The 24,962-nt window shown below is 35.4% G+C and overlaps 5 protein-coding genes across 8 annotated transcripts; 3 read left to right on the top strand and 2 right to left on the bottom strand.

The window, feature by feature from the left end:
• The first annotated feature begins 219 nt into the window (after positions 1-219).
• Positions 220-1,530, top strand: PrBP (Prenyl-binding protein). The gene has a single exon (XM_017628575.1). The coding sequence runs from the start codon at positions 372-374 to the stop codon at positions 831-833; it is 462 nt and encodes a 153-aa protein (XP_017484064.1). The 5' UTR covers positions 220-371; the 3' UTR covers positions 834-1,530.
• Positions 1,531-3,571: 2,041 nt separating this feature from the next.
• Positions 3,572-4,649, top strand: Trs23 (trafficking protein particle complex subunit 4-like protein Trs23). The gene is made up of 2 exons (XM_017628574.1): positions 3,572-3,799; positions 3,867-4,649. The coding sequence occupies exons 1-2, from the start codon at positions 3,625-3,627 to the stop codon at positions 4,349-4,351; spliced, it is 660 nt and encodes a 219-aa protein (XP_017484063.1). The 5' UTR covers positions 3,572-3,624; the 3' UTR covers positions 4,352-4,649.
• A 114-nt stretch (positions 4,650-4,763) lies between these two features.
• Positions 4,764-7,582, bottom strand: Klp68D (kinesin-like protein 68D). The gene is made up of 2 exons (XM_017628571.1): positions 7,422-7,582; positions 4,764-7,265 (listed from the first exon to the last, which is right to left on the bottom strand). The coding sequence occupies exon 2, from the start codon at positions 7,205-7,207 to the stop codon at positions 4,889-4,891; it is 2,319 nt and encodes a 772-aa protein (XP_017484060.1). The 5' UTR covers positions 7,208-7,265; positions 7,422-7,582; the 3' UTR covers positions 4,764-4,888.
• Positions 7,583-8,497: 915 nt separating this feature from the next.
• Positions 8,498-12,783, top strand: LOC108372801 (zinc finger protein 629). 3 transcript variants are annotated; one of them, XM_017628568.1, is made up of 4 exons: positions 8,498-8,917; positions 9,000-9,464; positions 9,635-11,126; positions 11,331-12,783. In XM_017628568.1, exons 3-4 carry the CDS (start codon positions 9,665-9,667, stop codon positions 12,545-12,547), a joined length of 2,679 nt encoding a protein of 892 aa, XP_017484057.1. In that variant the 5' UTR covers positions 8,498-8,917; positions 9,000-9,464; positions 9,635-9,664; the 3' UTR covers positions 12,548-12,783. The 3 variants fall into 3 exon arrangements, with proteins under 3 accessions (XP_017484057.1, XP_017484059.1, XP_017484058.1); XM_017628570.1 differs by having other exon boundaries at positions 8,498-8,755; positions 11,331-12,547; XM_017628569.1 differs by having other exon boundaries at positions 8,498-8,910; positions 11,331-12,547.
• A 1,078-nt stretch (positions 12,784-13,861) lies between these two features.
• LOC108372803 (flocculation protein FLO11) lies at positions 13,862-22,627 on the bottom strand. Of its 2 annotated transcripts, none has more exons than XM_017628572.1 (5): positions 22,354-22,627; positions 16,493-16,975; positions 16,068-16,427; positions 15,802-16,008; positions 13,862-15,743 (listed from the first exon to the last, which is right to left on the bottom strand). In XM_017628572.1, the coding sequence occupies exons 2-5, from the start codon at positions 16,900-16,902 to the stop codon at positions 14,993-14,995; spliced, it is 1,728 nt and encodes a 575-aa protein (XP_017484061.1). In that variant the 5' UTR covers positions 16,903-16,975; positions 22,354-22,627; the 3' UTR covers positions 13,862-14,992. The 2 variants fall into 2 exon arrangements, with proteins under 2 accessions (XP_017484061.1, XP_017484062.1); XM_017628573.1 differs by lacking the exon at positions 22,354-22,627 and adding an exon at positions 17,117-17,126.
• Positions 22,628-24,962: the final 2,335 nt, after the last annotated feature.

The raw sequence follows: 24,962 nt of genomic DNA, 5'->3' as shown, positions 1-24,962 counted from the left end.
ACGATTTCATGAAATTATGCCAAAATTCATAGTTAATTTTCGTGTATAATTGAACTCATGAAATTGCATTTATGCAGCCAATTTTGACCAAAATCGATTAAATGATTTCGTGAATTGGCCTACGCATAAACGTAGTAATAATTGCAGTCTTTTGGTATTCTCCGTTTTGTATTTGTTTTATGTGTTGATTCCTGTATCACGCCATATGTATTATTGTGAACGACTCATTTGCTTGAAGAAGAGTTATTGCAGAAATGAAAAAAGCAAAATGTCAATCGGGTTTTTACATTGGTTGTGAGTGAAAAACGAAGAAAAAAATATATTAATTTATTTATAACTCAATTGTAAAGTGATCTTCTTAAACACAAACCATGGGCTCAGAGGATACCGAGATGGCTTCTGGTGAAAAAATCCAAAAGGGTTTTCAAATCAACTATATGATCCTCCGCGATGCAGATTCGGGAAAGGTTATTTGGCAGGAGAACAAGGACTTTTCGTCACCAGATGTTGAGCATGAAGCGCGTGTGCCAATCAAAATATTGGATTTGCGGGCAGTGTCTCGTGAAATTAACTTCAGCACAATTGAACCAATGGAAAACTTTCGCCTTGACCAAAAAGTACTTTTTAAAGGTCGCATAATGGAAGAATGGTTTTTTGAAATGGGCTGGGTTGGCGCAAACACTACAAACACTTGGCAATCGACAATCGAAGCGGCACCGGAGTCGCAGATGATGCCAGCAAAAGTCTTAAATGGTAATGTCACAATTCAAACCAGTTTCTATGACAACGATACACTTATTACCAAATCAATTGTGCGTCTCTACTACATTTAAACTAAACAAATGACTACTAGGCAGTTCTTCTTGCCTAATCCGCCCACACCTTAGTGCTATTTTGGTTTTTTTTTTGTGAAATTCGATTTCCAAAAAATGCAAGGGGGGACGCATTTTAGCGGTTTTGAGCCAAGGCTGTTTTGCATTACAGTAGGTATCGATTAATTTAATTAATGTATGTACATATAAATATGCTTGCAAAATTAGTTGAGGAAGGCCGAGGCAGAGAATACTTTACTCATTAACGTGCGAATCTATAATTACAATCATAACTCTAGCATTTGGTATTTATATGTATTTAAGTAGATTTAAATGACTCATATGTATAGTACATTTAATAATTGTAATCAAAGCGTTGCCATTTTTTCTTTGGTAAAGCTCCTTGCTTTGTATATTTAATGCAAGCTAACTGCTTGCAAATTAGAAGAAAAACATCATTTTAATTTCAACATGTTAAATATACTGATTATGTCAGCCTAATTGTATAGTAAGTTGTATACGCATGCTGATCAAAACATATTCATTCATAATTTATGCACATGCATACATACTTATATGCATAAGCACTTAGATAATTATGCCTAAGTATGTACTTGTGTTAAGCTTTAGTTGATGATATGATCAAATGCAAGATTACTAAAATATGTATTAAATCTATAAAATATAACTTATTAAAACGAAAAGAAAGCCATTCGAATTAAATTTCTTATTTGAGACTTTTGATTGTGCCAGCCCAAGCATCTAGTATAATATGTTTGTATGTGTACATATATCGTTACCTTAATGTAAAAAAATAGCCCTAACTGATTTTCTTTCGAAATTCAGCCTTGCACAAAAGTCGGTAGAGACCTAATAGAATTAAAAAATAGCTACTACATCAATAAATATATATCAGTATGTATAAATGGCCAACGTTTTGAAGAAATTTGCAACTAAATATTTTTGGTTTTTATATAGCTCTATATCTACTCTATAAAGAAACAAAACTGTTAGGGCCTTTCTATATTAAGGTATATATATTGCGTTAGACAATCTATAACACTATCGTTTTTATTAGAATGAGTGAAATCAGTAGTGTATGATTCATTTAAGAAACCGAATCTAAACAATTTAAGGACCAGCGTATACCATACTCTTCCCGTTTCTACGACAGTAGTAACCCGAACCGGAGAACGTCAGAGAACACCGTCCGTCGAGTGGTGCATTTCGTCGACGAGTGGTATATTTGCTCGACCGCACCTCGAAATTTCTGGCGGCAATAAGTTCACACTGAAAATACGCCTTCTCATTTATAAACTGTCTCTGCCCGAACAACCCAGATTTATATTTGTATATCTTTATATCAAAACTTTTTGGGGAATATGTATACTATTACAAAAACAACCACCATACTCTTCCTATCGGATTACCGGAGGTGTACCTCGGTGATAATTGAATCATGGTTGATTTCGGCACTTAGTATTCGCTGCTATTGCCTTTTTAATATTATTTTGGTACATAATTTGGTAAGTATTTTATTTATAAATACGTATAAAAATGAGTATGTCAGCTGCACCAATTTGTCGAAATGACAACTTCAAACGTTTGTAAGCACACACAACGGATCTCGCAAAAACAGGCATACGCTTACCTATGGAGCTCCAGCCTAATGCAGGGCGCTCAAGTGTGCAGAAGTCGAGTCGTCATGAATTCGTTTCGGCGTAACGAAACGATAACTACGTAACTATGATTAGGAGTGAATGTGCGGATTACCTTATGTAAGTATTTTTGTTTTAGGACTACGAATTTTACATAAAATGCGTTTTCTGTAAATATCCTAATCAAATTCAAAAAAATAAAATCATATTTTACTTAAATTGCTTTCCTTAAATTGGCTGTTAGCAATTCCTTTTTCTTAAAATTTCATTCCTTTTACTTAAATTTATTTGAACAAATTGAATAAACGGTCTGAAAATTTCAGAAACAACTTTTGTTTTTAAGTTTTATGCATAAGGCCCAATTCGTCTTTTCTTTCGTTTTACAAATTCAGTTCACGTGCAAGTTTTTTGCGTGTATGCCTGCTCTAAACTATTATCGAACTCTTACGTTAAGTTAAATTTGTAAAATGTTCTGGTTCGTTTTAAATGACGTACAAGAAATGGCTAAGAAATTTTCTTGAGTCAAATTTTCTTAAGGCAGTACGCAGTTCTTAAGAAATTTGCTACGCTTTCTACTACAGTTTTCTAAAGTTTTTTGTGAAAAAAGAGCACAAGGCAATCCAGGTTTGCAACTGAAATATATGCCCGTTCCATTATTTCTTGAGGAAAGAGTGAGGCAACAGGCTCTGACGGGTCAAAATTCCTTGGACACACACACACGAAATAATGACAATTTTTTCTTGACCGTTTTCTTGGGAGCTGCATACAGGGCATAAGTACAAAAAAGGACTTAAAACTTTTAAGGGAAATGCAACTCTACTCAATTTACATGTATGTTTGCAACCCTGTATTGGCAAAGCTTGTCCCACTAAATTCAACAACGGAACGATCTATCAGTGAAAATACTATAATACATGTACATTTGATTTTGACTTTAGTTCTTAGAAAAAGAATAACTAGGAAAGAAAAGCAAAAATGATATGGTGACCATTTTTCGTCAAGGCCTTTTTAGTGACTGAAAAGTTTATAAGGCAACACTGCTGACTGCCGCAGTTTTTCCAATAATTTCTTGCAGGGTCTTTTATTGGATTACATTGTGATTCGGCTTAAGAAGAAGAGCAGTATTGAAAATTTGTAAATAAAAAGTAATAGAAATGATAATTTATGGGGTGTATATAGTAAGTAAATCAGGTGGACTCATTTATAATCTGGATAGCAACGTTCCTCGCATAGAGCAGGAACGTTCGTTTACATATCCTCTTGATTTAATACTCGACTATGATCCCAAGAAGGTGTCGGTGGTCTTCAACCGAAAGGATGGAATCAATGGTCAGTTTAACTATAGACTTTTATATCGGTTGAATAAACATGTATTTTCTATCAAAAAAAATCTTAGTGGGGCACGTTTTAATAGCTGTAAATGGAATGCCGGTAAATGGGAATACACTCGAGGATGGACGTGACGTCAAAACTGTGCTGGACAACGCAGAGAACTATCCGATGAATTTAAAATTTTGCAGGCATAAATTGACTACCAATGAAAAAATTGTACAAGCAAGTACGTTCTATCCCCTATACGCTTTTGCTAGTCAACTCAGTCCGGAACCTAAAAGTTCTGGTATTGAAATATTGGAAGCCGATACATTTACCTTGCATTGCTTCCAAACGCTAACAGGAGTTAAGTTTATTATAATATCGGAAACTGGTGAAACTGGCATGGATATTTTACTTCACAAAATTTACGAGTTATATTCAGATTATGTTCTGAAAAATCCGTTTTATGCTTTGGAAATGCCCATACGCTGTGAATTATTTGAAAATAAGCTGAAGGCGTTATTGGATATAGTGGGAAGCTCAGGTATAAATAACTTGGACAAGTAAAAACTGTAACATTTGCATTGTTATCGTAATATAAGGTCTTTTAAAACAACAAAATACTCACTTGAATGGGGTGCGTAGTTTGTTTTTATTGAAAAGCGTATTGAATATATGTAAAATGTTACGATCCTTATTACTAAATTGCACAATAAAAAAAAAAGCATTCTTAAACAATAGTAGAATCAACAAAATGTACGAAATAAATAAAAAAACTCGGCATCCAAATTAGAAGTATTCGCTTAAAAAAGAAAAACAACAATTTATGAACTAATTAATACCATCAAAGTAAATGCGTTTAACATATTTTTACCAGGCGGCCATCATTTTTTTCAAGCCTTAAATTAATAAACCGGAGTGCATCTAGTATATTTTCTAAATCCTTGTTGCTTGCTTTGTTGCATTGTTCAGCCTGGGTGGACTAGAGCCGTTCATCTTAACATTTACAGTTGGTAATGCAGCATATCAACAAAGTACTTTGAATTAATAGACCATTACAATTTAAGGTTGCGATAACAACGATACTTTCATCATGTAGTTTGTCTACTTATTCACTAATCCACGAGCTTTTGGATAAGCTGAGGCCGGTTTTTTGGACACTACACGACCAGTAGGCGGACGTCTATTCGAATCAATCGCCGAGCCAGGAGAACCTGTGCCACGACTTGGCTTAATATTGCGTGCTGCAGTAGTGGGAATTGCTGTAACCCCGTTGGGTGTTGTAGGACTGCTATTAGTTGAAGCCAACGCCGCCGATGCGTTTGCGCTAGCGTTAATAATGTTCTCAAGACGACTACGTATTGAATTGGTGTGGGAATCTACGATATCAATGTCATCCCCAGTTTGCATAGCTTGAGCTAATACGGCTTGAAGCGAGGCAGAAACTTTAGGTGAACGGGATTCCTGCGTAGTGCGACATGGCATTTCGAGCTCGTACGATACTATATTTTCGTTCTTGAAACGCAATGCTGAAGGTGTGTTTGTTTTAGCCTCCATTAATGCATACTCGGAAATGGGACGACGACGTTGCGGGTGAGAGACAGGACGTTTTGTTAAAAAGTTATGTTCGCCAACCAATGGAGTTGCGGAGAATTTCCACTCTTCTTGTTCTTCATCGTACTTCGCCTGAGTATAAAGACGTTGCTTAACTTCCACTGGTACAAAATTATCAATAATTAATAATTGCCGCTTCAATTCCTTGACAAGTTCATTCTGTGCCATCTCTAATTCACGTAGATCCTGGTTGTGGTCGTATTTGCAGTCGTTCAATTCCTGCTGTAAAGCCAAGTACTTTGCATAGCATTTTGACAATTTTCTTTTCTTCAAATCAACTTCTTGCTCTAGAGATGTAACAGTCTCTCGTATTTCCAGAGTAGTTTCCTCTTGCAATTCCAGTTGCTGTTGAATTTCAATTTCACGCTTTTTGCGTTCAGCTATCTCAACCAGCTTTTTCTCGAGTTCTAGCTGACGCTCGCTGTATGTGTCCAACAAATTTTTACCTCCGCGCACCAGCTGCGATTCTAATTCTGCCAACTTTGTAGCGAGTTTCGCTGTCTCAACACGTTCACGCTCCAGTTCTTCGTTTGACTTGGCTGCTTCTGCTTCATTCTCTTTATCCGACTCCGGCTCGTCTTCACTTTCTTCCACTTCCATCTGCACAACTTCGTTATTAGCCTTTTCTTTCTTTGGTTTTCGTTGACGTTTCTTCCCTGTTTTTTCAGTACGTTGCTGTTGCTTTGGTGCAATAAGGAGTTTCAATCTCTCGATTTCCTCCTGATATTCCTTAAGCTTAGCATCCTGTGGATCTTCATTTTTAACAGGTTTGTTTTGAATAGTCTTTGCACGGGATGCGTAACGCAAAGTGGTCAACGTTTCGTTGTAATTATATGATGATGGACCAATATTGGCTATCATTATAGTCTTTGAATTGCCACCCAAAGAATCCTGCAGTAGGCGAGTAAGTTTTGAATCACGATAGGGCACATGTGGCGAATTTTCTGCCAATGCAGAGATTACATTTCCAAGTGAGGATAGGGCAAGATTTATTTTGCTTGCCTCCTTCAACCGTTCAGCTGAAGCACCGGTTTTGGACTGACGTTCGCTTCCTGCCAAATCTATCAAATTAAGTTTTCCCACTTTAATAGTGTTTGTCTCAATGTCACACATTTCAATGCGAATCATGAAAATGGCATGCGAACGTGAACTGTGTTCATTCATTTTGGTAAAGCCCACAGTACGATTCTTGTTGCCAATATGCATAACATTTAGCATATCGTCAACACTTTTACAATTAACGGCATGCAGATTGGGCACATAAACGCCCGAACCACGCTCCCGTACTTCTAAATGTTTTGAGTTTGGCTTTAATAAATCACGCAGTTCTTCCATATATATTTCCAAATAGCTAACGTCGACAAGAAATTGAAAGTTTTCGGTACGATTTATATGAAGCCAAATCTGTTCGAATGTTCTGGGAATGATTCCCTTAAGTTCATCGTGACCTCTCACGCCTTCCATAGTAAATGTTTTACCAGTGCCAGTTTGGCCATAAGCGAATATACAGCCATTAAAACCTTCAAGAACTGAGCTCACCAACGGAAATACAACCTCGTTATAGAGGTTGATTTGTGATGCACTAGCATCATAAGCAGCATCATAGGTGAACATTTTTGTTTGCTCCTTATTGGCTTCAGTCAAATTCATAATCTCTACTACTCCACGATTTGGATACACAGCGACGACTTCCTCAGACCCCTCTGTTTGTTCTCGATTGCTGATGGGACGGCAACGCACCACCACTTGGACGCACTCATTAGGTATTTGGCTGTTTGCCGTACCAGGACGCCGTAGTCGTGCACTCATTTTAGATAGCTATAAGAAAGTCTTTGCGAAGTAGACAAGTGTTTGCAGCGGATGTTACCTAGCCAATACACAAAGATCAAAAAATCAATATCAATGAACACTATACGCTGTGAAGAATTGTACATATGTACCATCAAAAAATAAAGCGTTCTTTATATTTTATATAAGCATATGCAATATTAAAATGAATGCAAAACTTAAAATTATTTATTACCAGTATTTTTCACTGTCCTTTGATATTCTTTCTGAAATGATTACCAAGTCGAAAATGGTTGAAAATAAATCGATCGACTTTGATGAAATATGTGAAGGTCTAAGGCAGGGTGTTAATGCAAAAAATTGGTGGTTGAATTGGTTCGATTATCTAAACTCTTTTATTATTGTGAAAACTTATTGATAACATGAACTTAAAAAATTTGGGTGGGCTTTAGATTGCTAACCCGGAGTTCAGCATTAAGGAAAATATGGGAGGTAGATGGGGGTCTAATAGTTCCCTGTATGAAGTTTCAAAGCGCGCAACCTTATAGTTTTTAAGTAATTTGTTATTAAAGTTTGTAATTTTCACCAACTTGTATGGGACTATTTCACAATATATAATGCACTTTCCACTAAATTTACACGTTATTGACACTCAATATATGCGCAGCTAGAGTGTGCACGTTCAAACAAATAAATACTTTTAGTATATTAGAGCTTTTTTATAAAAAATTGATTGTTGTTTAAAGTACTTGCAGAATATGTGCAAATGGCAGCAGGACTGTGTTGCCATATCTAAAAAACCAAGAGTGGAAAGCAAGACCAAAAGAAAATACGATTAAAAGGAAAATACGATAAGGTTCTTTTGTTCAGATAAAAATAAATAGTAGGGGGCTTCAGGTCATATTCCCCTCTTCCGGCAACACAGAAAGGAGAATTCTACGTAGTGAGGGTTATAATCCCTAAGTGCGGCCNCCCCTTTAGAACCCCCTCTACCCCCCCCTCTTTTCCTTAATTCCGTAATCGGGGGTTACCATTCTAAAATTTTCCCAAAAATTTAAATATTTTTAAATATAATAACATTTTTTCATGTTTTAAGCATACTAAAACTAAATTTTTAAATTTTATAAGTTTCGGAAATTATCGCTTGTAACATCCTGTAATCTCCAATACCCACAACGTACCATGGAAACACGTATTTATCGTAGAAAATTCTCAGTTTCCTTCCAGAGCGTATAAGAAAAGGAAATAAAATTTCCAATTGGAGTTGAGTTGTTTGTGTGAAATAAAAGTTGTGCAAATAAAAATGTAAATATAAACAAATCAATTCATTTATTTAAAAATTTCAACAAAAAGTTTAAACAACTAATGGCGAATTCAACTTTTCCATTAAAGAAAAAAAGAAATGTAAAATTGTAGGATATTTGCAAGGCAAAAGAGCTGCGGAAATAGTCGACAAGTAAGATTTCAATTAAAAGATAAACTGGATTTGATTTTGGAGCAAAGAGAAGAGTGAAGGTGGTGCACTATTAGCGGCGCCATTCGAACCAGCAGGAGCACCGGTGCAAAGCGGTAAGGGGTACAGAAAGATCGAGCATTGCTCGCACTGGCTTGTTCGTTGTTCGCTGCTCGGTTTTTGTCTTGGCAGAGCGGGCTCGAGTTTGCGGATTTTTGCGTCAGTGGTTGTCTGTTCCAGGCCAACTGCGCGGCAAGAAAATTATTGTGCCGTGAGTCGTGAGTTCATTGTTTTTGCTTTTTTATTCATCTTGCTTATGGTTTTCTTTTTTGATTTGCCTTCGCGACTTGCCGCCCGAAGAAAAATCAAGTTAACACGCAATGGCAATGGCTATATTGTCGGCAGTACTTTATACGGCAGGCACAGGTAAAAGCGTTGCGGCTTCAAATAACGAATCAACGAATATAAAAACTACATTGAAAAATACGTGAGTGGTTAAGACTTGGTAGATGGACTGGCTGCTTGCCCGACTGCCTGTCTTCGTGCTGCTTGGGTGATTCAGCCTCGAGTTCGAAACTACATACATAAGCCGCAGAAGTGGCAATTGACTACGAGCAACATCAATACCTATAATAATACAACGTACATACATACGTATGCTTCTGGTGCTGAAAAAGACGAGAACGACGAGTCGAGACAAAAGTAGAAAAGCACACGGCTAAATTTAAAAAAATGTTGCGGTTGTGGTAAACTTTCCTCGTTTTCTGGTTTAAGCTACAGCGCGACCTTTTATAAATTTCTTGTATAAGACCAACAAATTGATTGGTACGTATAAATAAATATGTATGTACACATATGAAGTAACTATTTTTAAATGACATATTTCCAAAGTTTCCTAATAACTAATTTCCTTTATTTTTTAATAACATATCCATAATCTAAATACCTAAGTTTTTGCAATTGATGAGTTTTCGAAAGTATTCCTTAAATTGTAGATCGGGAAAATAACAACATAAATATTCAAAATGGAAATCCTCATGAAGTTAAAATGTTCACCTTCTGGGTCGACGCACGGTAACAGCAACAGCACACTTTCCACACTGAAAGTCGTTGACCATCATCATCAATTAACACAACAACATGCTGCTTTGCCAGTGCCGCCTCAAACAGCATCACCTTCACTTGTTCGCTTGCCTTCGCAAACAAATGTGAACTATAACTCCACATCGGTGCCGATATCGCTGCATACAGTGCCTCGCATGCCAGCAACAAGACCTTGCATGAACTACTCGAAGCCCCTGGAGTGCTGCAATGTCGCTTCTACTCAACAGGAAATTGAACTATTTGATGTACAGTGGGACCAACAAGGAAGGCGCGGTATTACATACGAGGTCGCAATGCAACGACCACAGAGTTGCTGTACAAACATCGCCAGGAGTAACTTATTTGAATCAAATGCCTGCTGTAGTGGTCCATGTACCTTATCGGCATATGGTACATCGCCAGCTCTATCTCACCCAACGGCTACGGCTACATTATCACAGCCTCCGCCTTTACAACAGGCTCCATCTGTACATCCTCCACCTCTGGCTTACCCAATAATTTCGGAGTTTGAAATTATACCAGCTGCAGATATTAATACGCACTACGAATACCAGGAGCCAGAAGAGAATTTTATTTCTATAGAAGATTCCAAAATCAAAGGTTTGCTATTGAAAATTGGTCGTGAAAGTGCTTTAGAAAAGAAGAGAAGCAACACATGTAAGAACAAATCGGTGGGCAATGCAAAAGAAGAGGAGGTATTTTTTGAGATTATTGATTTGGATGATGAAGATGATCGTGAAGAATTGCGGCAAATAAGGGATAAAGTGGAAAATGCTGCAATTAAACGGGATGCACAAAAAGCTAAAGTAGATTCGGCCGTTCCAGGCAAGGAAGCAGGTAAACACAGAATCAATTCCCCCAGCATTAGCCTCATTCCAAAAAGCCCACCGGCTAACCAAAAAGCCGAGGTAGTGTTACAGCAAAAGAAAAAAGAGTCGTCTAAGGAACGTATAATTGCACATATCGAACTATCTGATAGCAGTGATTCTGAAGCCGATCACTGTGGTAAATCCCCTGGAAATATTGCCACCACTGACAACAAAGTAGATGCAGATGCCTTTGAAAGTGACACAGAGGATGATGAATTGCCGTTTGCCGCTGCAGCTGTGAGTTGTGAGCTGAAATGCGACGATGATGATAACTACGTTACAAATTCGAATGAAGTTTTTAGTGCAGAAGCGGATATTTCCAGCGGCGATGTTGTTGTTATCCATTCAGATGATGAAAATGCGGAATTTATAGATCAACATGAAAAAGGAGTAGAGAGGCATTGGGATGATTTAGATAGACGCGAAAAATGCCGACAATTTTTCGAATGCTATTTGTGTGGCAAAAAAGTTCAGTCAAGTTACAATTTACGAAGACACATGATGATACATACGGGTAAGTAGATTCTTATTAATTGAAACATTTGATTTATGAGGAGATACGATCTAATGACATTAGCCACATTTAGATACTGCCGAGTAGCCATCCAAGGCCAAGTTTTTATCTTACCTTTAAGAAAGCTTAATAGTTTTAGTTATTCGAGTATATATAACTAATATCGTAAAAAAAATTATTTATCTGAACTTACTATATTTATAGGTGAACGTCCATTTGGCTGCGATATGTGCGATCGTCGGTTTCGAGAGTACAGTGACCTCAAAAAACATCGCCGACGACACGCAAATGAACCGAACTTCGTATGCATGGTGTGTCGTGTCAAACCACCAACGATGCAAGATCCAACGCGTTGCAATGATTGCGATTCGAAGACAAGCGCTATAACAGCAGCAATGCGTCCACAGCTTTCCGCGTCGCCTTCTGCCTCACCAGACAAACTTCAAACATCACCATTATCTACGTCGCCGCCATTACCATTGCCACAACTTACCGCAAAGCCTCTAGTATCTAGTGGTCGGGTATGGGATGTTCCAGCAACTAGTGCGGTATCCATTGTAAGTTCTACTGCAACAAATAGTAATAGCAATATAAAAGGATCGTCGAAATCTGTACAAGAACCAACCACCAATTCCTCATCTCCCAAACGACCTAGCTCGACAACTTTGCTCAATTCGGAAATGCCGTCGTTGGTGCCTATAAATGCGCCGATTACAGTTCAAAAGACAGTAACCACCAGCACGCAGTTACTACTTGATAACATTCCAGTTGTTCATCGGCATAACTACAATGAACAAGGCATTGTAACACGTAAGGAGTTTTCTTGTCCGTTGTGTCAGCGTCCTTTCGGTACGCGTCACAATCTGAAACGCCACTTTATGATACACACCGGCGAAAAGCCATTTTCTTGTAATAAATGTCGCAAACCGTTCAGAGAATACTCAACGCTGAAGAAGCACATGGTGACACATCAACGAGATCGGTATTATAAATGTCTCCATTGTCCGAGAAAATATAGGGACTACTTAGAGTACAGTGAACACAAGACAGCTCACGCAAACGAGAATGATGATGATGAAGATGATGACGATGCTAATTTTGACCAGCAACAACTAAGTTCGTCCAGCAGCACATCCAGTCCCCAAAAGCGGGCAAAAACGCGCTACGATAGTAGCTATGATTCAAACGAAGAAGATTCTTCCACGGAAGATTGGCTCGAGTGCTGCGAGTGTAAACAACGTTTCACAGAAATCGAGTCGTACACCAAGCATTTGAAAGAACATGATCCATCTGTGTATCTCTATGAGTGCTATATTTGCAAGAAAACTTTCGAACTACGCGACGAATTAGTGGAGCACGTGAGTGCTTGTAAGGAGGAACTGCGCGAGACTGCATTACAACGAGCAACTTGTTTCAATTAGAAATACTTACTCTTCCAAAAGTAACCTACTAAGCGAATCGTCTAGAATAATGCCGGCCAATGCAATTTTTGATACATCACAGCAAGACTGTGGAGGAATTTGTATATCAAAAGGTAGAAAAAAATATTTCTTCAAAAAGTACACCTCCGGTGCAGTTCTGATATGATGAAGCTCATAACGCATCTGATATTCGACAGCGGGCTTACAAATATAGTAAACCTCAATTTGTCGGATAAGAAAAAGACGCTAATCACAAAACATAGTAGAAGCTCAAATAATACATAAATTCATACATACATACTTATATACCGACATACATACGTACATATTCGTCAGAACTTCGTATACCATCTGAAATAAATGTACTATCATTCCAGATATTTTTATAGTAAGATTAAACAAAATGAACGTAGTAAGAAGTACTTAAGCATTCCTGTTTTGTTGTAATTAACACTTTAAACAAGTTCATATAATAATATTATTCGATCTTCCTTTTGCAAAATGTTTCCCAGTGACATTCCATTTAAATGTATACATATGAACTACATATGTATTTAACTTCATATTTATATATGTATACATACATTAAGTAAATAAAATATTTCCAGTAAAATTAAAAGAAAAACACATTCAAAGTATTATGAGATTAGATAAGTAGATGTTAAAAATGATATTAAAACAATTGCTGTACGACTATTTTTAGTATTAAAGCATAATATTTTTGAATACTTTTTGCAGAAACAACGCATTTCTCTTCAGCATAACTTAATTCGACACCAATTGTTAGAGAACAAGCTCTAGAATTTGTGTGTCAATTGTTCCAAAAGCTAAAATTGCTAAAACCAAACATGTTGTCGTACTAGAAGCATATTTTTAAAAGCGTATGCATTTTACACTTTAGTGCAATATGCGACATTGGATCAAGGACGAGCTAAAACTAAATATATTCTTGTTGCTTGTAACATCCTAAAATTCAATGTATTTAAAAAATGCTTATTATAAATTGTATATTATATGTATGTATTATCGAAAGCTATAGTTCGGCACACCCATGTTCCTTAACCTGATCTATATGCTACTGTAAAATTTCCTCCTTAAAATGTCTCGAACTCTTACGCTTTTTTGTAGTATAAATGCTGTTTGCAAAACATTTTGTGATTCTAAACGTTTTTTACCTTTTTGGTCTTAAATATTTTTAAGTTTTAAGATATATGTATATCTTAAATTTATTTATATGCAATTTTATATGTTCACCCTTCCTGTTTAAAAATAATAAAAACAAAGTACACATACACGCATATGTATATATTTGCATTATTTTTAAATTGTATACATTTTATTGGTTCAAAAAGTTACATACATACATGTTGCAACTAAACTGATATTTTAAACGTGCTCTCTTGAAAGCTCTTTTCAGATGTTAGAATCTCTCCAACAATGGACAAGATTTATTCAAACTATTTCTAAAGTTATTTTATTTAATAATGCATGTAAGTATAAATCGAAGTTTAAAGTTTTCGAACAGAATTACATACATCTGTATGTTTGGCAAATTTTAATTACATTATTAATGCTTAAACATGTGGAAACATGCCTTTTTCTTTACAATACTAATATCTAATCGACCGTTCGCCAAAGTATTATTTGATTATTTTATGTATATAGGCTTTTAAAAACGACATCTCTTTTATTAATTAAATAGCTTAAATGAAACGAAATAATTTTATTTTAAACCAGCAAATGCCACTTGACAATATGCTTACACTGTTTGCCAAATTATATTTTATAATTCGATCTAGTCTTTACGGCGTCCGTTACCAATTTAGGTAAACTAATAAATATTTTCTAAAAGTATATTTACCAAAAAAGAGAAAAAAAATTTTTCTTGTTAACTTGAAAGCAAAATTCACTTTACGTAAATTATTCTAATGTAAATAAATACATATAAACATACTCGGGCAGGTTCAGCAATTCACTTCCGAGTGAAGTTCAACCCTTGCCAATTTGAATTCAAAGCGAACTTGACTCAAATTCAGTCGGAAGTGAATTGCAGAACCTGCCGGACTGACTTAAAATATCGTACTTATTTGTATGTGAAATTCGAATTAAGGGCAGCCAAAATATTCGCACTGCCCATAATTGACATGACAAACAAATATTATAGCAAATAATTATAACATCAATATGTGGTGACAACTAAACTCTACAAAAATGAGTTGATAACAATAAGTGATGGCGAAAAATATAATATTTTTGTAAACTTAAACGAATAAGAAATTTCCAGGTATGTAATTCTAATTATTATAAGTAGTAGGTACGTAGCCCAGCATAATTTTTGCTTAATATCAGGGGCAAATTAACATATTCAGCATATGCAGAAATTAATTCTTGATTAATTATTAGATAACTTAATTTATTACAAAAATCAAATATCAACCGTTTTATTTATGATCCGCTTGTGCATGAAGTGGAGGCAACATCAGCCGTGTTTACAATCAGAGCAGGGGAGCTTGCGCTGCTGTTGTTTACGTTAATACTATCATTTTGCTCACCAACCCCACTGCTTACGATAAACTTTTTGTGCCCTGTTAAACCCTGTTTGTTTATGTAGAAGCTCTTCTGTACTGCAAGTGGACTTGTACTAATATCGTCAACGTTCAGTCTATTAAGAAAACTAGCAGCGGCTTTAGAGGCGCTATCGCAGGAAGACGATTCGATACTGATACTTGAACATCCACCAATCGAGGATGTTTCACTCTTCATGTCATCTAATAATGTAGCATCATCTTGTATATCTGTGCTCATTGGTTGCAATCCATTACCTCCGCTTGTATCACCATTGCCTACGGATGCACTACTAGTTGTCGAAACAGTGTTATTTGTAAGTTTGTCATCATTATCCGCAATGGAAATGCCTTCGTCAATACTACCACCTCCAATGCACATAGGCTCACTGCCACCAGAAACGGAAGAAGTCGTTGAAGAGGCGGATGAACATATACCTAAGGTAGTAGTTGAGTCGATGATACCACCACTTACGCTGCTACTCGGCGATGAACATGCTGAATTATTATTTGTATTGTTGGTGCACAACTTTGAAATGAATAGCTTTGGTGTTATTCGACCATCATATGTGCCAGAATCTGGACTGGGGCATATTGAAGATGGTGACTGACAAACAGGCGAAGTTCCCCGACTAAAAAAATAATAAATTAGAAATGAAACACAAAGTTTGTGTTATAGCTTAACTCTACCTCTCGGTAAATATTTTCTTTAATGGTGGTTGGGAATATACATTCCAATTACTGCCAGGGCCACTGTCATCCAGCTCAAATTTACGTTTAACAGGGCCTAACTGTGAGGGCCGCATGGCAATTGGTGACATTGAGCGACGCGTAGCGAAAGTACGTCTTGTTGGCGATGGAGACAAGCCATAAGGAAGCTTCATTCCGGCGCGATTACTGTAAGAAGAGAATAAGCGCCAATTATATATTGCTTTTTTTTTTGCAATAATCAATACCTTGTTGGGCTTGGACTTGAACAACTTGCTGTCGCAGAGGGCAACGTGACCTGCAAGGGATTGCTTAGCTCCTCTGATTTACAGGACCAATTTTCAGCAACTAAAGTCAAATCCTCCCAACTTTGTGACATCTGCATGGCACTGTGTATTTCACGTTCATGATTTGCTTCACGACTGTTTACCATGTCTACGCACTCCTCTTGGCGCAATTGAGAAACTCGTGGCGTGAGACATAGTGGTAAACCACTTGCCGCAGCAGCACTGCCTGCAGCACCAGCTGCTCCATGCGGTGTATAACTAGCCGAATAACGACGAGCTCTTGGTGCAAATATATTAAACATTGGAGCTGGTGATACTTCTCTATAATTTATAAGTGTTACTAAATGTTAGACATTCAGAAAGCTTAAGTTTTGTTAAAATAATACCTTGAGGAAGGATTTGAACGTGGTATTCCAATGTGCATATTATGACTGAAATTGTTACCAGAAGAAACATCTCCAATAGTATCACGCATAGTAAATGTTTGACTCTTCTTTGGTGTAGCTAGCGTCTCTTTGGGGTTAGCTGCGTGTCCCCCGTTGCGCATCGCCAAAGCTGCGGCTGCAGATCGAGTTGTCATAGAAGTGGATGAAGGACCAGCGCGTAATATTGGCACACTCAAACAGCGTTTTAAGGTTTTATTATTTAATGGTGCAGTTATACCCACTGTTGACTCCCCAAAATTTACAGAGCTTGATGCTATCCCGATTGTTTCTGCGTTTGAACTTGTAACTGGTCCTGCGGTTATTGTTTGTGGTGGTCCATCAACTGCTTGATTAGATTCTCCTAAATCCATTGTGTTCTTGCAATTTTTGACTTCCGACACACTGCTGTTACTTGGTTTATTCTCACTGATCTTCACTGCAATACTGTATAAGAAAAGAACATAATTATTTATCGGATTATGGACGACCTGCTAGTTGTAGACAAATTTGGGAAGCCCAGAGGCGGGTAGGCAAACCTGCAAGCAATCGGACGGCTCGCAACCTGCTGAGCTGTTAAATACAAACCGACCGCTGGCTGCTCGTCTTCTGCACTGCGATACGCGCGGTGCTGCCAGATGTTACTTAATGGATTTATCAATGTGAAGTGTTTTTGCTCGCCTAGATAAAATACTAATCTACTAGCCATATATGTAAATAGGAATGCATTAATAGGGACATAATGACACTATTGGACGCAATCGCATTTCAAAGTGATATTGGGGCATATTCTGGTTTTCGTACGAATCGAACATCATGAATTTTTTCCAATCATCTTCTACACAAAAATTTCAAATTTTCGATTCGTTCGAAATCAAGAATTCGCCTCATTGTTTGCCATTTATATTTATTTATTTTCAAAAAATTTCAAATAAAATACAGTTTATTTTCTAACAAAACTCATATAAAACCAAGTTTGAAACTTTTAAAAAGACTACAAAAAGACGCGACAAATTTTCATCCAAATTTCAGACTATTTTCGGTTTTGTGTTAGAATTTTTTCGAGTACACAGTTTTATAGCCCATTAAATTTTAGTTTGTAACAAGGCGCATCAATACAAGGTGGTGTTGATTGAATAGCTGAATGGATATTTTTGTCTCTACACTAGTACCTACAGGACGAAACGGCGCAACTTTAGGATGTCAACAAAACGAAATTACGAAAATTTTCTCCCATTCCCTTTCGTTTTGACATCCTGATGTACCAAAAAGCAATAACAAAATACACGGAACTTTTACTTATATGCAATTGCCACCACCTTGTAAGGATGCGCCTTGGTCTGTGATATGCAAGTTTCATGTGGCTAAAACTTACCGTTGATATTTTAGATTTTTTTTGTCGCATTTGCTTCCATATAGCGAAGAAATTCTAAAAAATCATCGGCAATATTTAGCCACTTAAACGTGCACAATATTAGACTAAAATTACATGGGCTAGAAAACTGTGGACTCGTAAAAATTCTAACATTTCTGAGAAGAAGGTTTGAAATTTGGGTGAAAATTTGATGCTTTTTTGTAAATTCCTAAAAATAAATATATAAACGTGGGTGGCAAACAATATCACTTTGAAATGGGGGTGCTATTGTATTGGCCAATAATGTATATGCGTTGGATCAAGTAAACCAAAAAAGTAAAAAAACAGCTTAGAAATAATAGGAAGAAATTGGTAAATTTATTTTTTCGCAACTGGATAATATAGCGTTTCGACGATACACATGTACAGGGCATGAAGCACGTAACTTTAAAACGATAGTCGTTCAAACGATACTGACAAAACGACCTCGCAAAAACACTGATTTATGCATTTGTTTTGCTGTTACGTGTTACTGTTACTGTTACGTGAAGCAAAACTAGAATCGAGTTGACAATATCGCACAAACGATCAAACAATTTTTGGTTTTCTTGAAGCAACACAATCTCGACACGATATCGTTCAGACGATTGTCGTCATACGTGATTCATGCCCAGGTTGATCCATATAGGCCTCTTTTTTATTTTTAAATAAAATACTTAAAACAGAACTGGATGGCGGAATAAAATAAAATAAAATTCTCGCACATTTACTTTTTAAAAATAATTTCATTCAAATGTTGACTGTGATTAGGCTGTATGTGGTTCACTTGGAAGGTCCAGTTTTCAATTACTCTCTGATATCACACGATAACTTGCTTAAACCAAATGTTGCCGACTTCACAGGCTTCAATTACAAGCAACAAAAAGGCAGTTATCATAGTACAGTAGCGCTCAATATCGACGATTATGGTCTGTCAGCGGTCAACATTGGAATGAATTTATTTTTAAGAAGTAAATGCCAGAGATTGTTTTTTCGGATAACAATAAATATTACGACATCCAGTTCTGTTTTAAGCGTTTTATTTAAGCTGAGAAAAAGGTATAGCTGGATGAGCCAATATATATCGAGGGCTTATATTCTATACGATATGTCTGCATTTTTTACAAAAACTATTCCCCATGATAGAACTCATCTGGGACTTCATTGTCACCACTGATTATAATTTTAACTTTGAAATTTAATAGATGAAATTTCCAATTGCATTAACACCATCGATGAAATAAATAAATATAAGCCCTCGATATATGTATACATATACAGTGTCGGTCAACAGCACCCCCCTTTCAAAGATATATTGTTTGTCACTTATTTTTAATTATTTATTTGTAAGAATTTTCAATAAAATACAGTTCATTCTCTAACAAAATTCATATAGACTCAAGTTTTAAACTTTGTAAATGGAACAGGTTTTCACCCAAATTTCAAACTTACTCTCAGAAGTGTAAGACATTTTTTTAGTACAAAGTTTTATAGCACATTAAATGTTAGTCTGATGTGTGCAAATTTCAAGAGGCTGAAAATTCCAGCTGATTTTTTAGAATTTTTTGTCCCATTCGCTTCCATACAACGAATACACACAATTCATTTTTTTTTTTTATGAAGAAACCCGCAAAATTCTAAACAATCAACGGTAATTTTTAGCTACTTAAAACTTACACACTATTAGGCTAAAACTGAATGCACTATGAAACTGTGTACCCCAAATATTCTAAACTTCCACATTATTACACAAAAATGAACTGTGTACTCAAAAATACTCTAACAATACTGAGCAAAAAGTTTGAAATTTGGGTTGAAATTTGTTGCTTTTTTGTACATATCTGAGTTCGTATCGTATCATAGCTTGATTTCGAGTATGAATAAACTTACTTCTAGGGTACAAACTCGCGTTAAAATTAGAAATAAATGGTATGATAGACAATTTACTGAAACCAATAAGGAAAAGTTCAAGTTATACCAAAAGGCAATAATCACAGGTGATTGGGTAGAATATAATGAAATAAAGAAAAGGTATAAGAAAATGATTAAAACTAAAAAAATACAATATTTGGAAGACAAAGTTGATATAAATAGAAATGATAGTCGTTTGATGAGGAAATATTTGAAAAATATTGTCAATAGCACTGACAATAAAGAAAACATCATGGAAGTGCTTATCAATGGCAAAATGTACAGAAATAGTAGTGAAATTGCCGACAAGTTAAACACCTTCTTTGTGGATAGTATCGTGGAGATAAATAGAAATATAGAATACATTGACGGGGACTTGATACGCCAGGAAAATCGTCGAACTACTTTTAAATTTGATGAAATTAGTACAGTTGATGTTATCTCTATTGTTAAGAAATTCAAAACAAAAATTGGTGGAAACAATATATTAACCGAGGGTATCAGTAAACATTCCGTGGAATATATGGGTCACTTTTACGCCCTGCTAGTAAATAATAGGATACGGTCAGGAACTGTACCAAATGAATGGAAAACTTCGACCATAGCCCCAGTAAAAAAGATTAAAAGCACCATTAAAGCTGAGGAAGTAAGGCCAATAAAATAAATACCCTCACTAAATTGGGAAAAATATTGGAAACGGCTGTAAAAAACCAATTAACATACTATATCGAGTCTAATAATATACTCATTAAGGAGCAATCAGGTCAAGGGCTAAACACTCATGTGAAACTGCTCTAGACCTGGTTCTATCACAATGGAAAGACGACCTTAATTCCAAGATGAATATTGTACTGTATTCATTGATCTCAAAAGAGCCTTCGAAACAATTGACAGGGACATTATGTTGAAAAAACTGCAACATAATGGTATAGAGATTTCCGAACTTAATTGTTTCCGTAGTTTCCTCTCAGACCGAAAGCAACAAACACTGATTGGTACATCCTTATCAGCGAAGGTAGCAGTTGATATTGGTCTACCACAAGGGTCGGTACTAGCTCCAATACATTTTAATATTTATATCAATGATATAAAATCAAATTTGAAACACTTTAAGGTAAAACTGTTCGCTGACGATACTATCTTAACGATTAGCGACAGGAACATACCTAATGCAATGGTAAAGATGCAAGAGATCTTGATTGTTTATACAAATGGTTGTGTGCAAACAAACTCCAACTAAATGTGACAAAAACTAAGTCTATGATCATATCTAGAGCAGTCAACGTCGACCACATTAACCGCACTTCAAATATTGTCCAACGATCTTTTTCATAGCTAATGACACACAAATTGATAAACTTCAAAAAAGCAAAATAGACCTATGCGATTTATTTTGAACAAACGCTACGATACACCCATAAAGGAAATGATCGCAGAGTTAAATTGGTTGAGCATTAAACAGCAAATAGAAACTAGTTCTTTCCATCCGTTAAAGCAGCATGACTCTGGATCTCGTCCATTCAGTGCGCCTGCCTCTAAAGTGGTATGGAGAAGAGGCGGCTTAGAAACTAGTCCTTTCCAACCGCCCCGTATATGTACTGTGCTGCTCGGAATCTCGTCCATTCCGACAGTTCCGAAAATATGATACTCTTAGATATTTATTATTTATTAGATACATATGCATAAGCTATATTTCACCTAGATTAAAAGAAAAATTAAATGAATAAATTTGGACTTTGTAATTTTTGTTATATATTTTATATATATACATATAATCTAAGCATATAATTTGTTTTACTCAATTTACCGAATCGCCGCTTTAGGTACCTTTCTGTATAGAAACAAGTGACGTGCTCCCCGCGCAACTATCATTTATAGGGAATTTACAAGATTCAACTTACAAAGGCTATTAGTTGAATCAAAAGTTGACCGAAAAAAGGCAGCTGAACAGCTTCATTGAAATTAGTTGAAAGGGAATTTACACCAGGCACCTTGCATTCAACTAAAAGTTGCATGTAAAAGCGCGTAATGTAAATTCTCCATTGTTTTGTAAGACCAGTTTGTCTTGATATATTATCTCAGCCCATTTTGATTATTTTCGAAGAAAACAATAAATTATATAAAGCCGTTTAAAGTCATTTACTTGCATTTTCGGTTTACCTTTTTTGGAAAAAGCCCATATATTGGAATAATTCATACTCACATCAATTCAGTTTACTTTAATTTTAGCGAAAATGTTGACCCATCGCAAAATTTTATATTCATTTATCAAAAACTACCACTGTTAAATTTGGGTTAAATATGGGAGTGGATAAATTTATTTATTTAGCAGATGGCAACATTATGCGCATCGACGAATGTCAATTGATTTCGTGTAGCGAGCACCATTTTCAATTACCAATATCTTTACAAATATGTATGATTTTCCATAAATTTTACTATTTTAAGTAACTAAGATTCCTATATTTTAAGTTCCTGAAAATTTTATATAATACTTATATCGCCTTTTGAAGAAATTTACCTGCAAAATGTTATCCTTTCTCTTCGTTTTACTTGCTATCGTAAATGCACGAACAGCTCATCAAACATCCAAACACCTACCAAAGCACGATTTTCACAAACAATTTTCACTGTGCAATTGATGAGCTATTTTCACAAAAAGTTTTTAATTCCTTTATTTAATGTTTAAAGTTAATCTAGCGATTATTTTTCACAAAGAACTCAAACGATTTAATTGGTTTTTCTGCCTTTAAAAAATACGAAAATTCCGTAGCTGCTGACATCTCTGCTACTCTTTTCAGTTACTCGCAAACTTTCTTAATACAGCGAATGTCAAACTGTTATTATTTCCATTCAGCAATTTTAAATTTTTTTTTTCAATCTACTAATGAAATTTTGAAATTGAGAACTAAAAAAAAGTTTAGTATTTTTGAAAACCAAATGAAAAGAAAATTAAATTTTTCAGTCAAAAACTGGTAAATTTTCTTAGAATCAGGAAAAAACTCTCATATAACAATACTTTGATTAATTACATACCGTACATACTAGGGATGTTTCGAATATCATATTTTTCACATTCGCGTAAAAGCTATAATTAACTTAAGTCATCGTTTTATAAATTATTAGAACATTGAACCAGTGCTTAACCTATACAGTGTTTTAATCTAGTAGCCAAAGTTAAAAAGAGCATATTAAATGTCAGAAAAAGAAATTTTGCTGCCTTTTCTCCCACAGTGGCTGATCGTGAGCTCGATTTTGATAGACATTTTATTTTATTATGTGGTTATATGTGACAAAGTTAGGTACTTTCACAAAAAAAAGTACAAAAAAAATCAAATCTGACAAACTATTCTGAAATTAATCAAATTCGCTTGAAACTCGTTTCTCGGGGGTTTTCGGTGTCGCTGATTACGAATCCGATGTTAGTTTTCCAAATTCAAAATGGCGGATCCAATATCCATTTTTGAGTTTTACATGAATCCGAACAAATTTTACATTTTTCTGCCATATTGGATCGGCCACTTAGAATTTTTAAAAACGAACATCGGATTCGTAATCCGCGACATCAAAAGCCCCCGAGTAACGAGTTTCAATCCATTAAAACGTTCAGAAGCATCAAAATCAACTTGGTAAACTTCAAAGTCGTTTTTCTCGAAATCGTTTTCTGAGCGTAGGTCCCTTTTAGCTTTACGTGTCACATATTTTGTTTTTAAATGAATTATATTTTTATAAATCACATGTTTTGGACTCCGAAAGGCAGTTTTTCATGGCAGAAATACACTTGGCCGTTGCTTGCCGAGGGGCGACCGCTGTTAAGAAAAAACCTTTTTTCTATATTTTTTGCGATGTTGCTTTGACCAGGGCTTGAACCCAGGCGCTGCGGAGTGGAAGCGCGCACTGCTTACTACTACACCACAGCGGCCACCAAAAAATATAGATATATGGCCTTATTCATAAAAAATAAAGTAGGTTTAAAGAGCTTTATAAATTGACGTTTTCACACATTTTTCAATTTATAAACCTTTTATAAGACTACTTTATTTTTTATGAATAAGGCCAATAGTATTCATAAAAAGTTTTAAAATTAAAATTAATTATTATTTATACACTTAAAACAATTATAGTAACATTTTGAATGCAATCGACATTGAGCCTCCGCACATTGGACTTTGGATTTTGTCTAATTAGCCAATTGCATGGGCGCTCTGAAAAGAGGAGTCTCATTTCATTGTTATCTTGTTAATAATGAATAAGTTTGAATAATTTTAATGAATGTTTGATTTTTTTTCTTACGCTGCACACAAGGCAAAATTGACGATTTAGCTGGACAAAAATAATTCACTAATAAAATTGATTTGGAGCGTGGGAAATTAATATTTTACGATGGTTTAAAACCATTTAAGCAAAAATAACAGCATTAATATAAATGTAAATTTACCGACAACTGCGAAATCGTGTCATCCACTTTGATATGGAACATGATGTTTACATTTTGATATTTACATGAAATAATTAAACGTAACGGAAAAATATTGTACAGGTTGACCTTGGACAACATGGGGGTTTCGTAGCAAATTATAAATTTTAAGATTCATTGTTTCGCTTTTGTATTTTTAAATTTTTTTATTTGTCCATCAGCCGATGCGAATATATTATTTTGTAGCTGTTAACAAAATTCAGTCACTCCCAAGGTGTATTAAACAAGGTGTGATTGACAATTCAGTGCGGCTCTCTTTTAAGGTACTATTATGTCAAAAAGTATAAACAAACGACTTAACCCTTAGTTTTGCATGTATCTTGTCAGCACTGATGCGCTAGGCTTTTATTTCGATTATAGTTTTGTTCTACTTACATTACCTGGAATATATATATTTTTTCAATAAAATAAAACAAATTCTTTATAAAATAGTTTTAGCAATTTTCTTGTTTTTAATTGCCCAAGTTTTATGCTTCTGTGCGTTTATTTTTATATTTAAATTTTTTATCCTAAACATTATTCGACACTTATAAAAGTAGGATTTTACATTTGTTTCCAATTTTATATGTGAGCTTAACTCTAACAATTTTGAAATAAAATTTTTTTCATGCGAAATAGTTTTCCATTAAAGACTTTGATTCGAGCAGTTTTAA

This window comes from Rhagoletis zephyria, unplaced genomic scaffold (assembly GCF_001687245.7).
Source record: "Rhagoletis zephyria isolate East Lansing unplaced genomic scaffold, Rhagoletis_zephyria_1.1 Rzeph_scaffold_06037, whole genome shotgun sequence".
NCBI classification, from domain to species: Eukaryota; Metazoa; Arthropoda; class Insecta; order Diptera; family Tephritidae; genus Rhagoletis; species Rhagoletis zephyria.
Note: the sequence above shows the minus strand (reverse complement) of the source record. Positions and strands in the feature narration are given on the sequence as shown.

Coding starts and splice junctions, on each gene's coding strand:
- Klp68D (XM_017628571.1), bottom strand. CDS start 7,207: ATGAGTGCACGACTACGGCGTCCTGGTACGGCAAACAGCCAAATACCT.
- Trs23 (XM_017628574.1), top strand. CDS start 3,625: ATGATAATTTATGGGGTGTATATAGTAAGTAAATCAGGTGGACTCATT. Junction 3,800..3,866: donor CCGAAAGGATGGAATCAATG/GTCAGTTTAACT, acceptor AAAAAATCTTAG/TGGGGCACGTTTTAATAGCT.
- LOC108372801 (XM_017628568.1), top strand. CDS start 9,665: ATGGAAATCCTCATGAAGTTAAAATGTTCACCTTCTGGGTCGACGCAC. Junction 11,127..11,330: donor ACACATGATGATACATACGG/GTAAGTAGATTC, acceptor CTATATTTATAG/GTGAACGTCCATTTGGCTGC.
- PrBP (XM_017628575.1), top strand. CDS start 372: ATGGGCTCAGAGGATACCGAGATGGCTTCTGGTGAAAAAATCCAAAAG.
- LOC108372803 (XM_017628572.1), bottom strand. CDS start 16,902: ATGGATTTAGGAGAATCTAATCAAGCAGTTGATGGACCACCACAAACA. Junction 16,428..16,492: donor CGTTCAAATCCTTCCTCAAG/GTATTATTTTAA, acceptor TATAAATTATAG/AGAAGTATCACCAGCTCCAA. Junction 15,744..15,801: donor AAGAAAATATTTACCGAGAG/GTAGAGTTAAGC, acceptor TTATTTTTTTAG/TCGGGGAACTTCGCCTGTTT.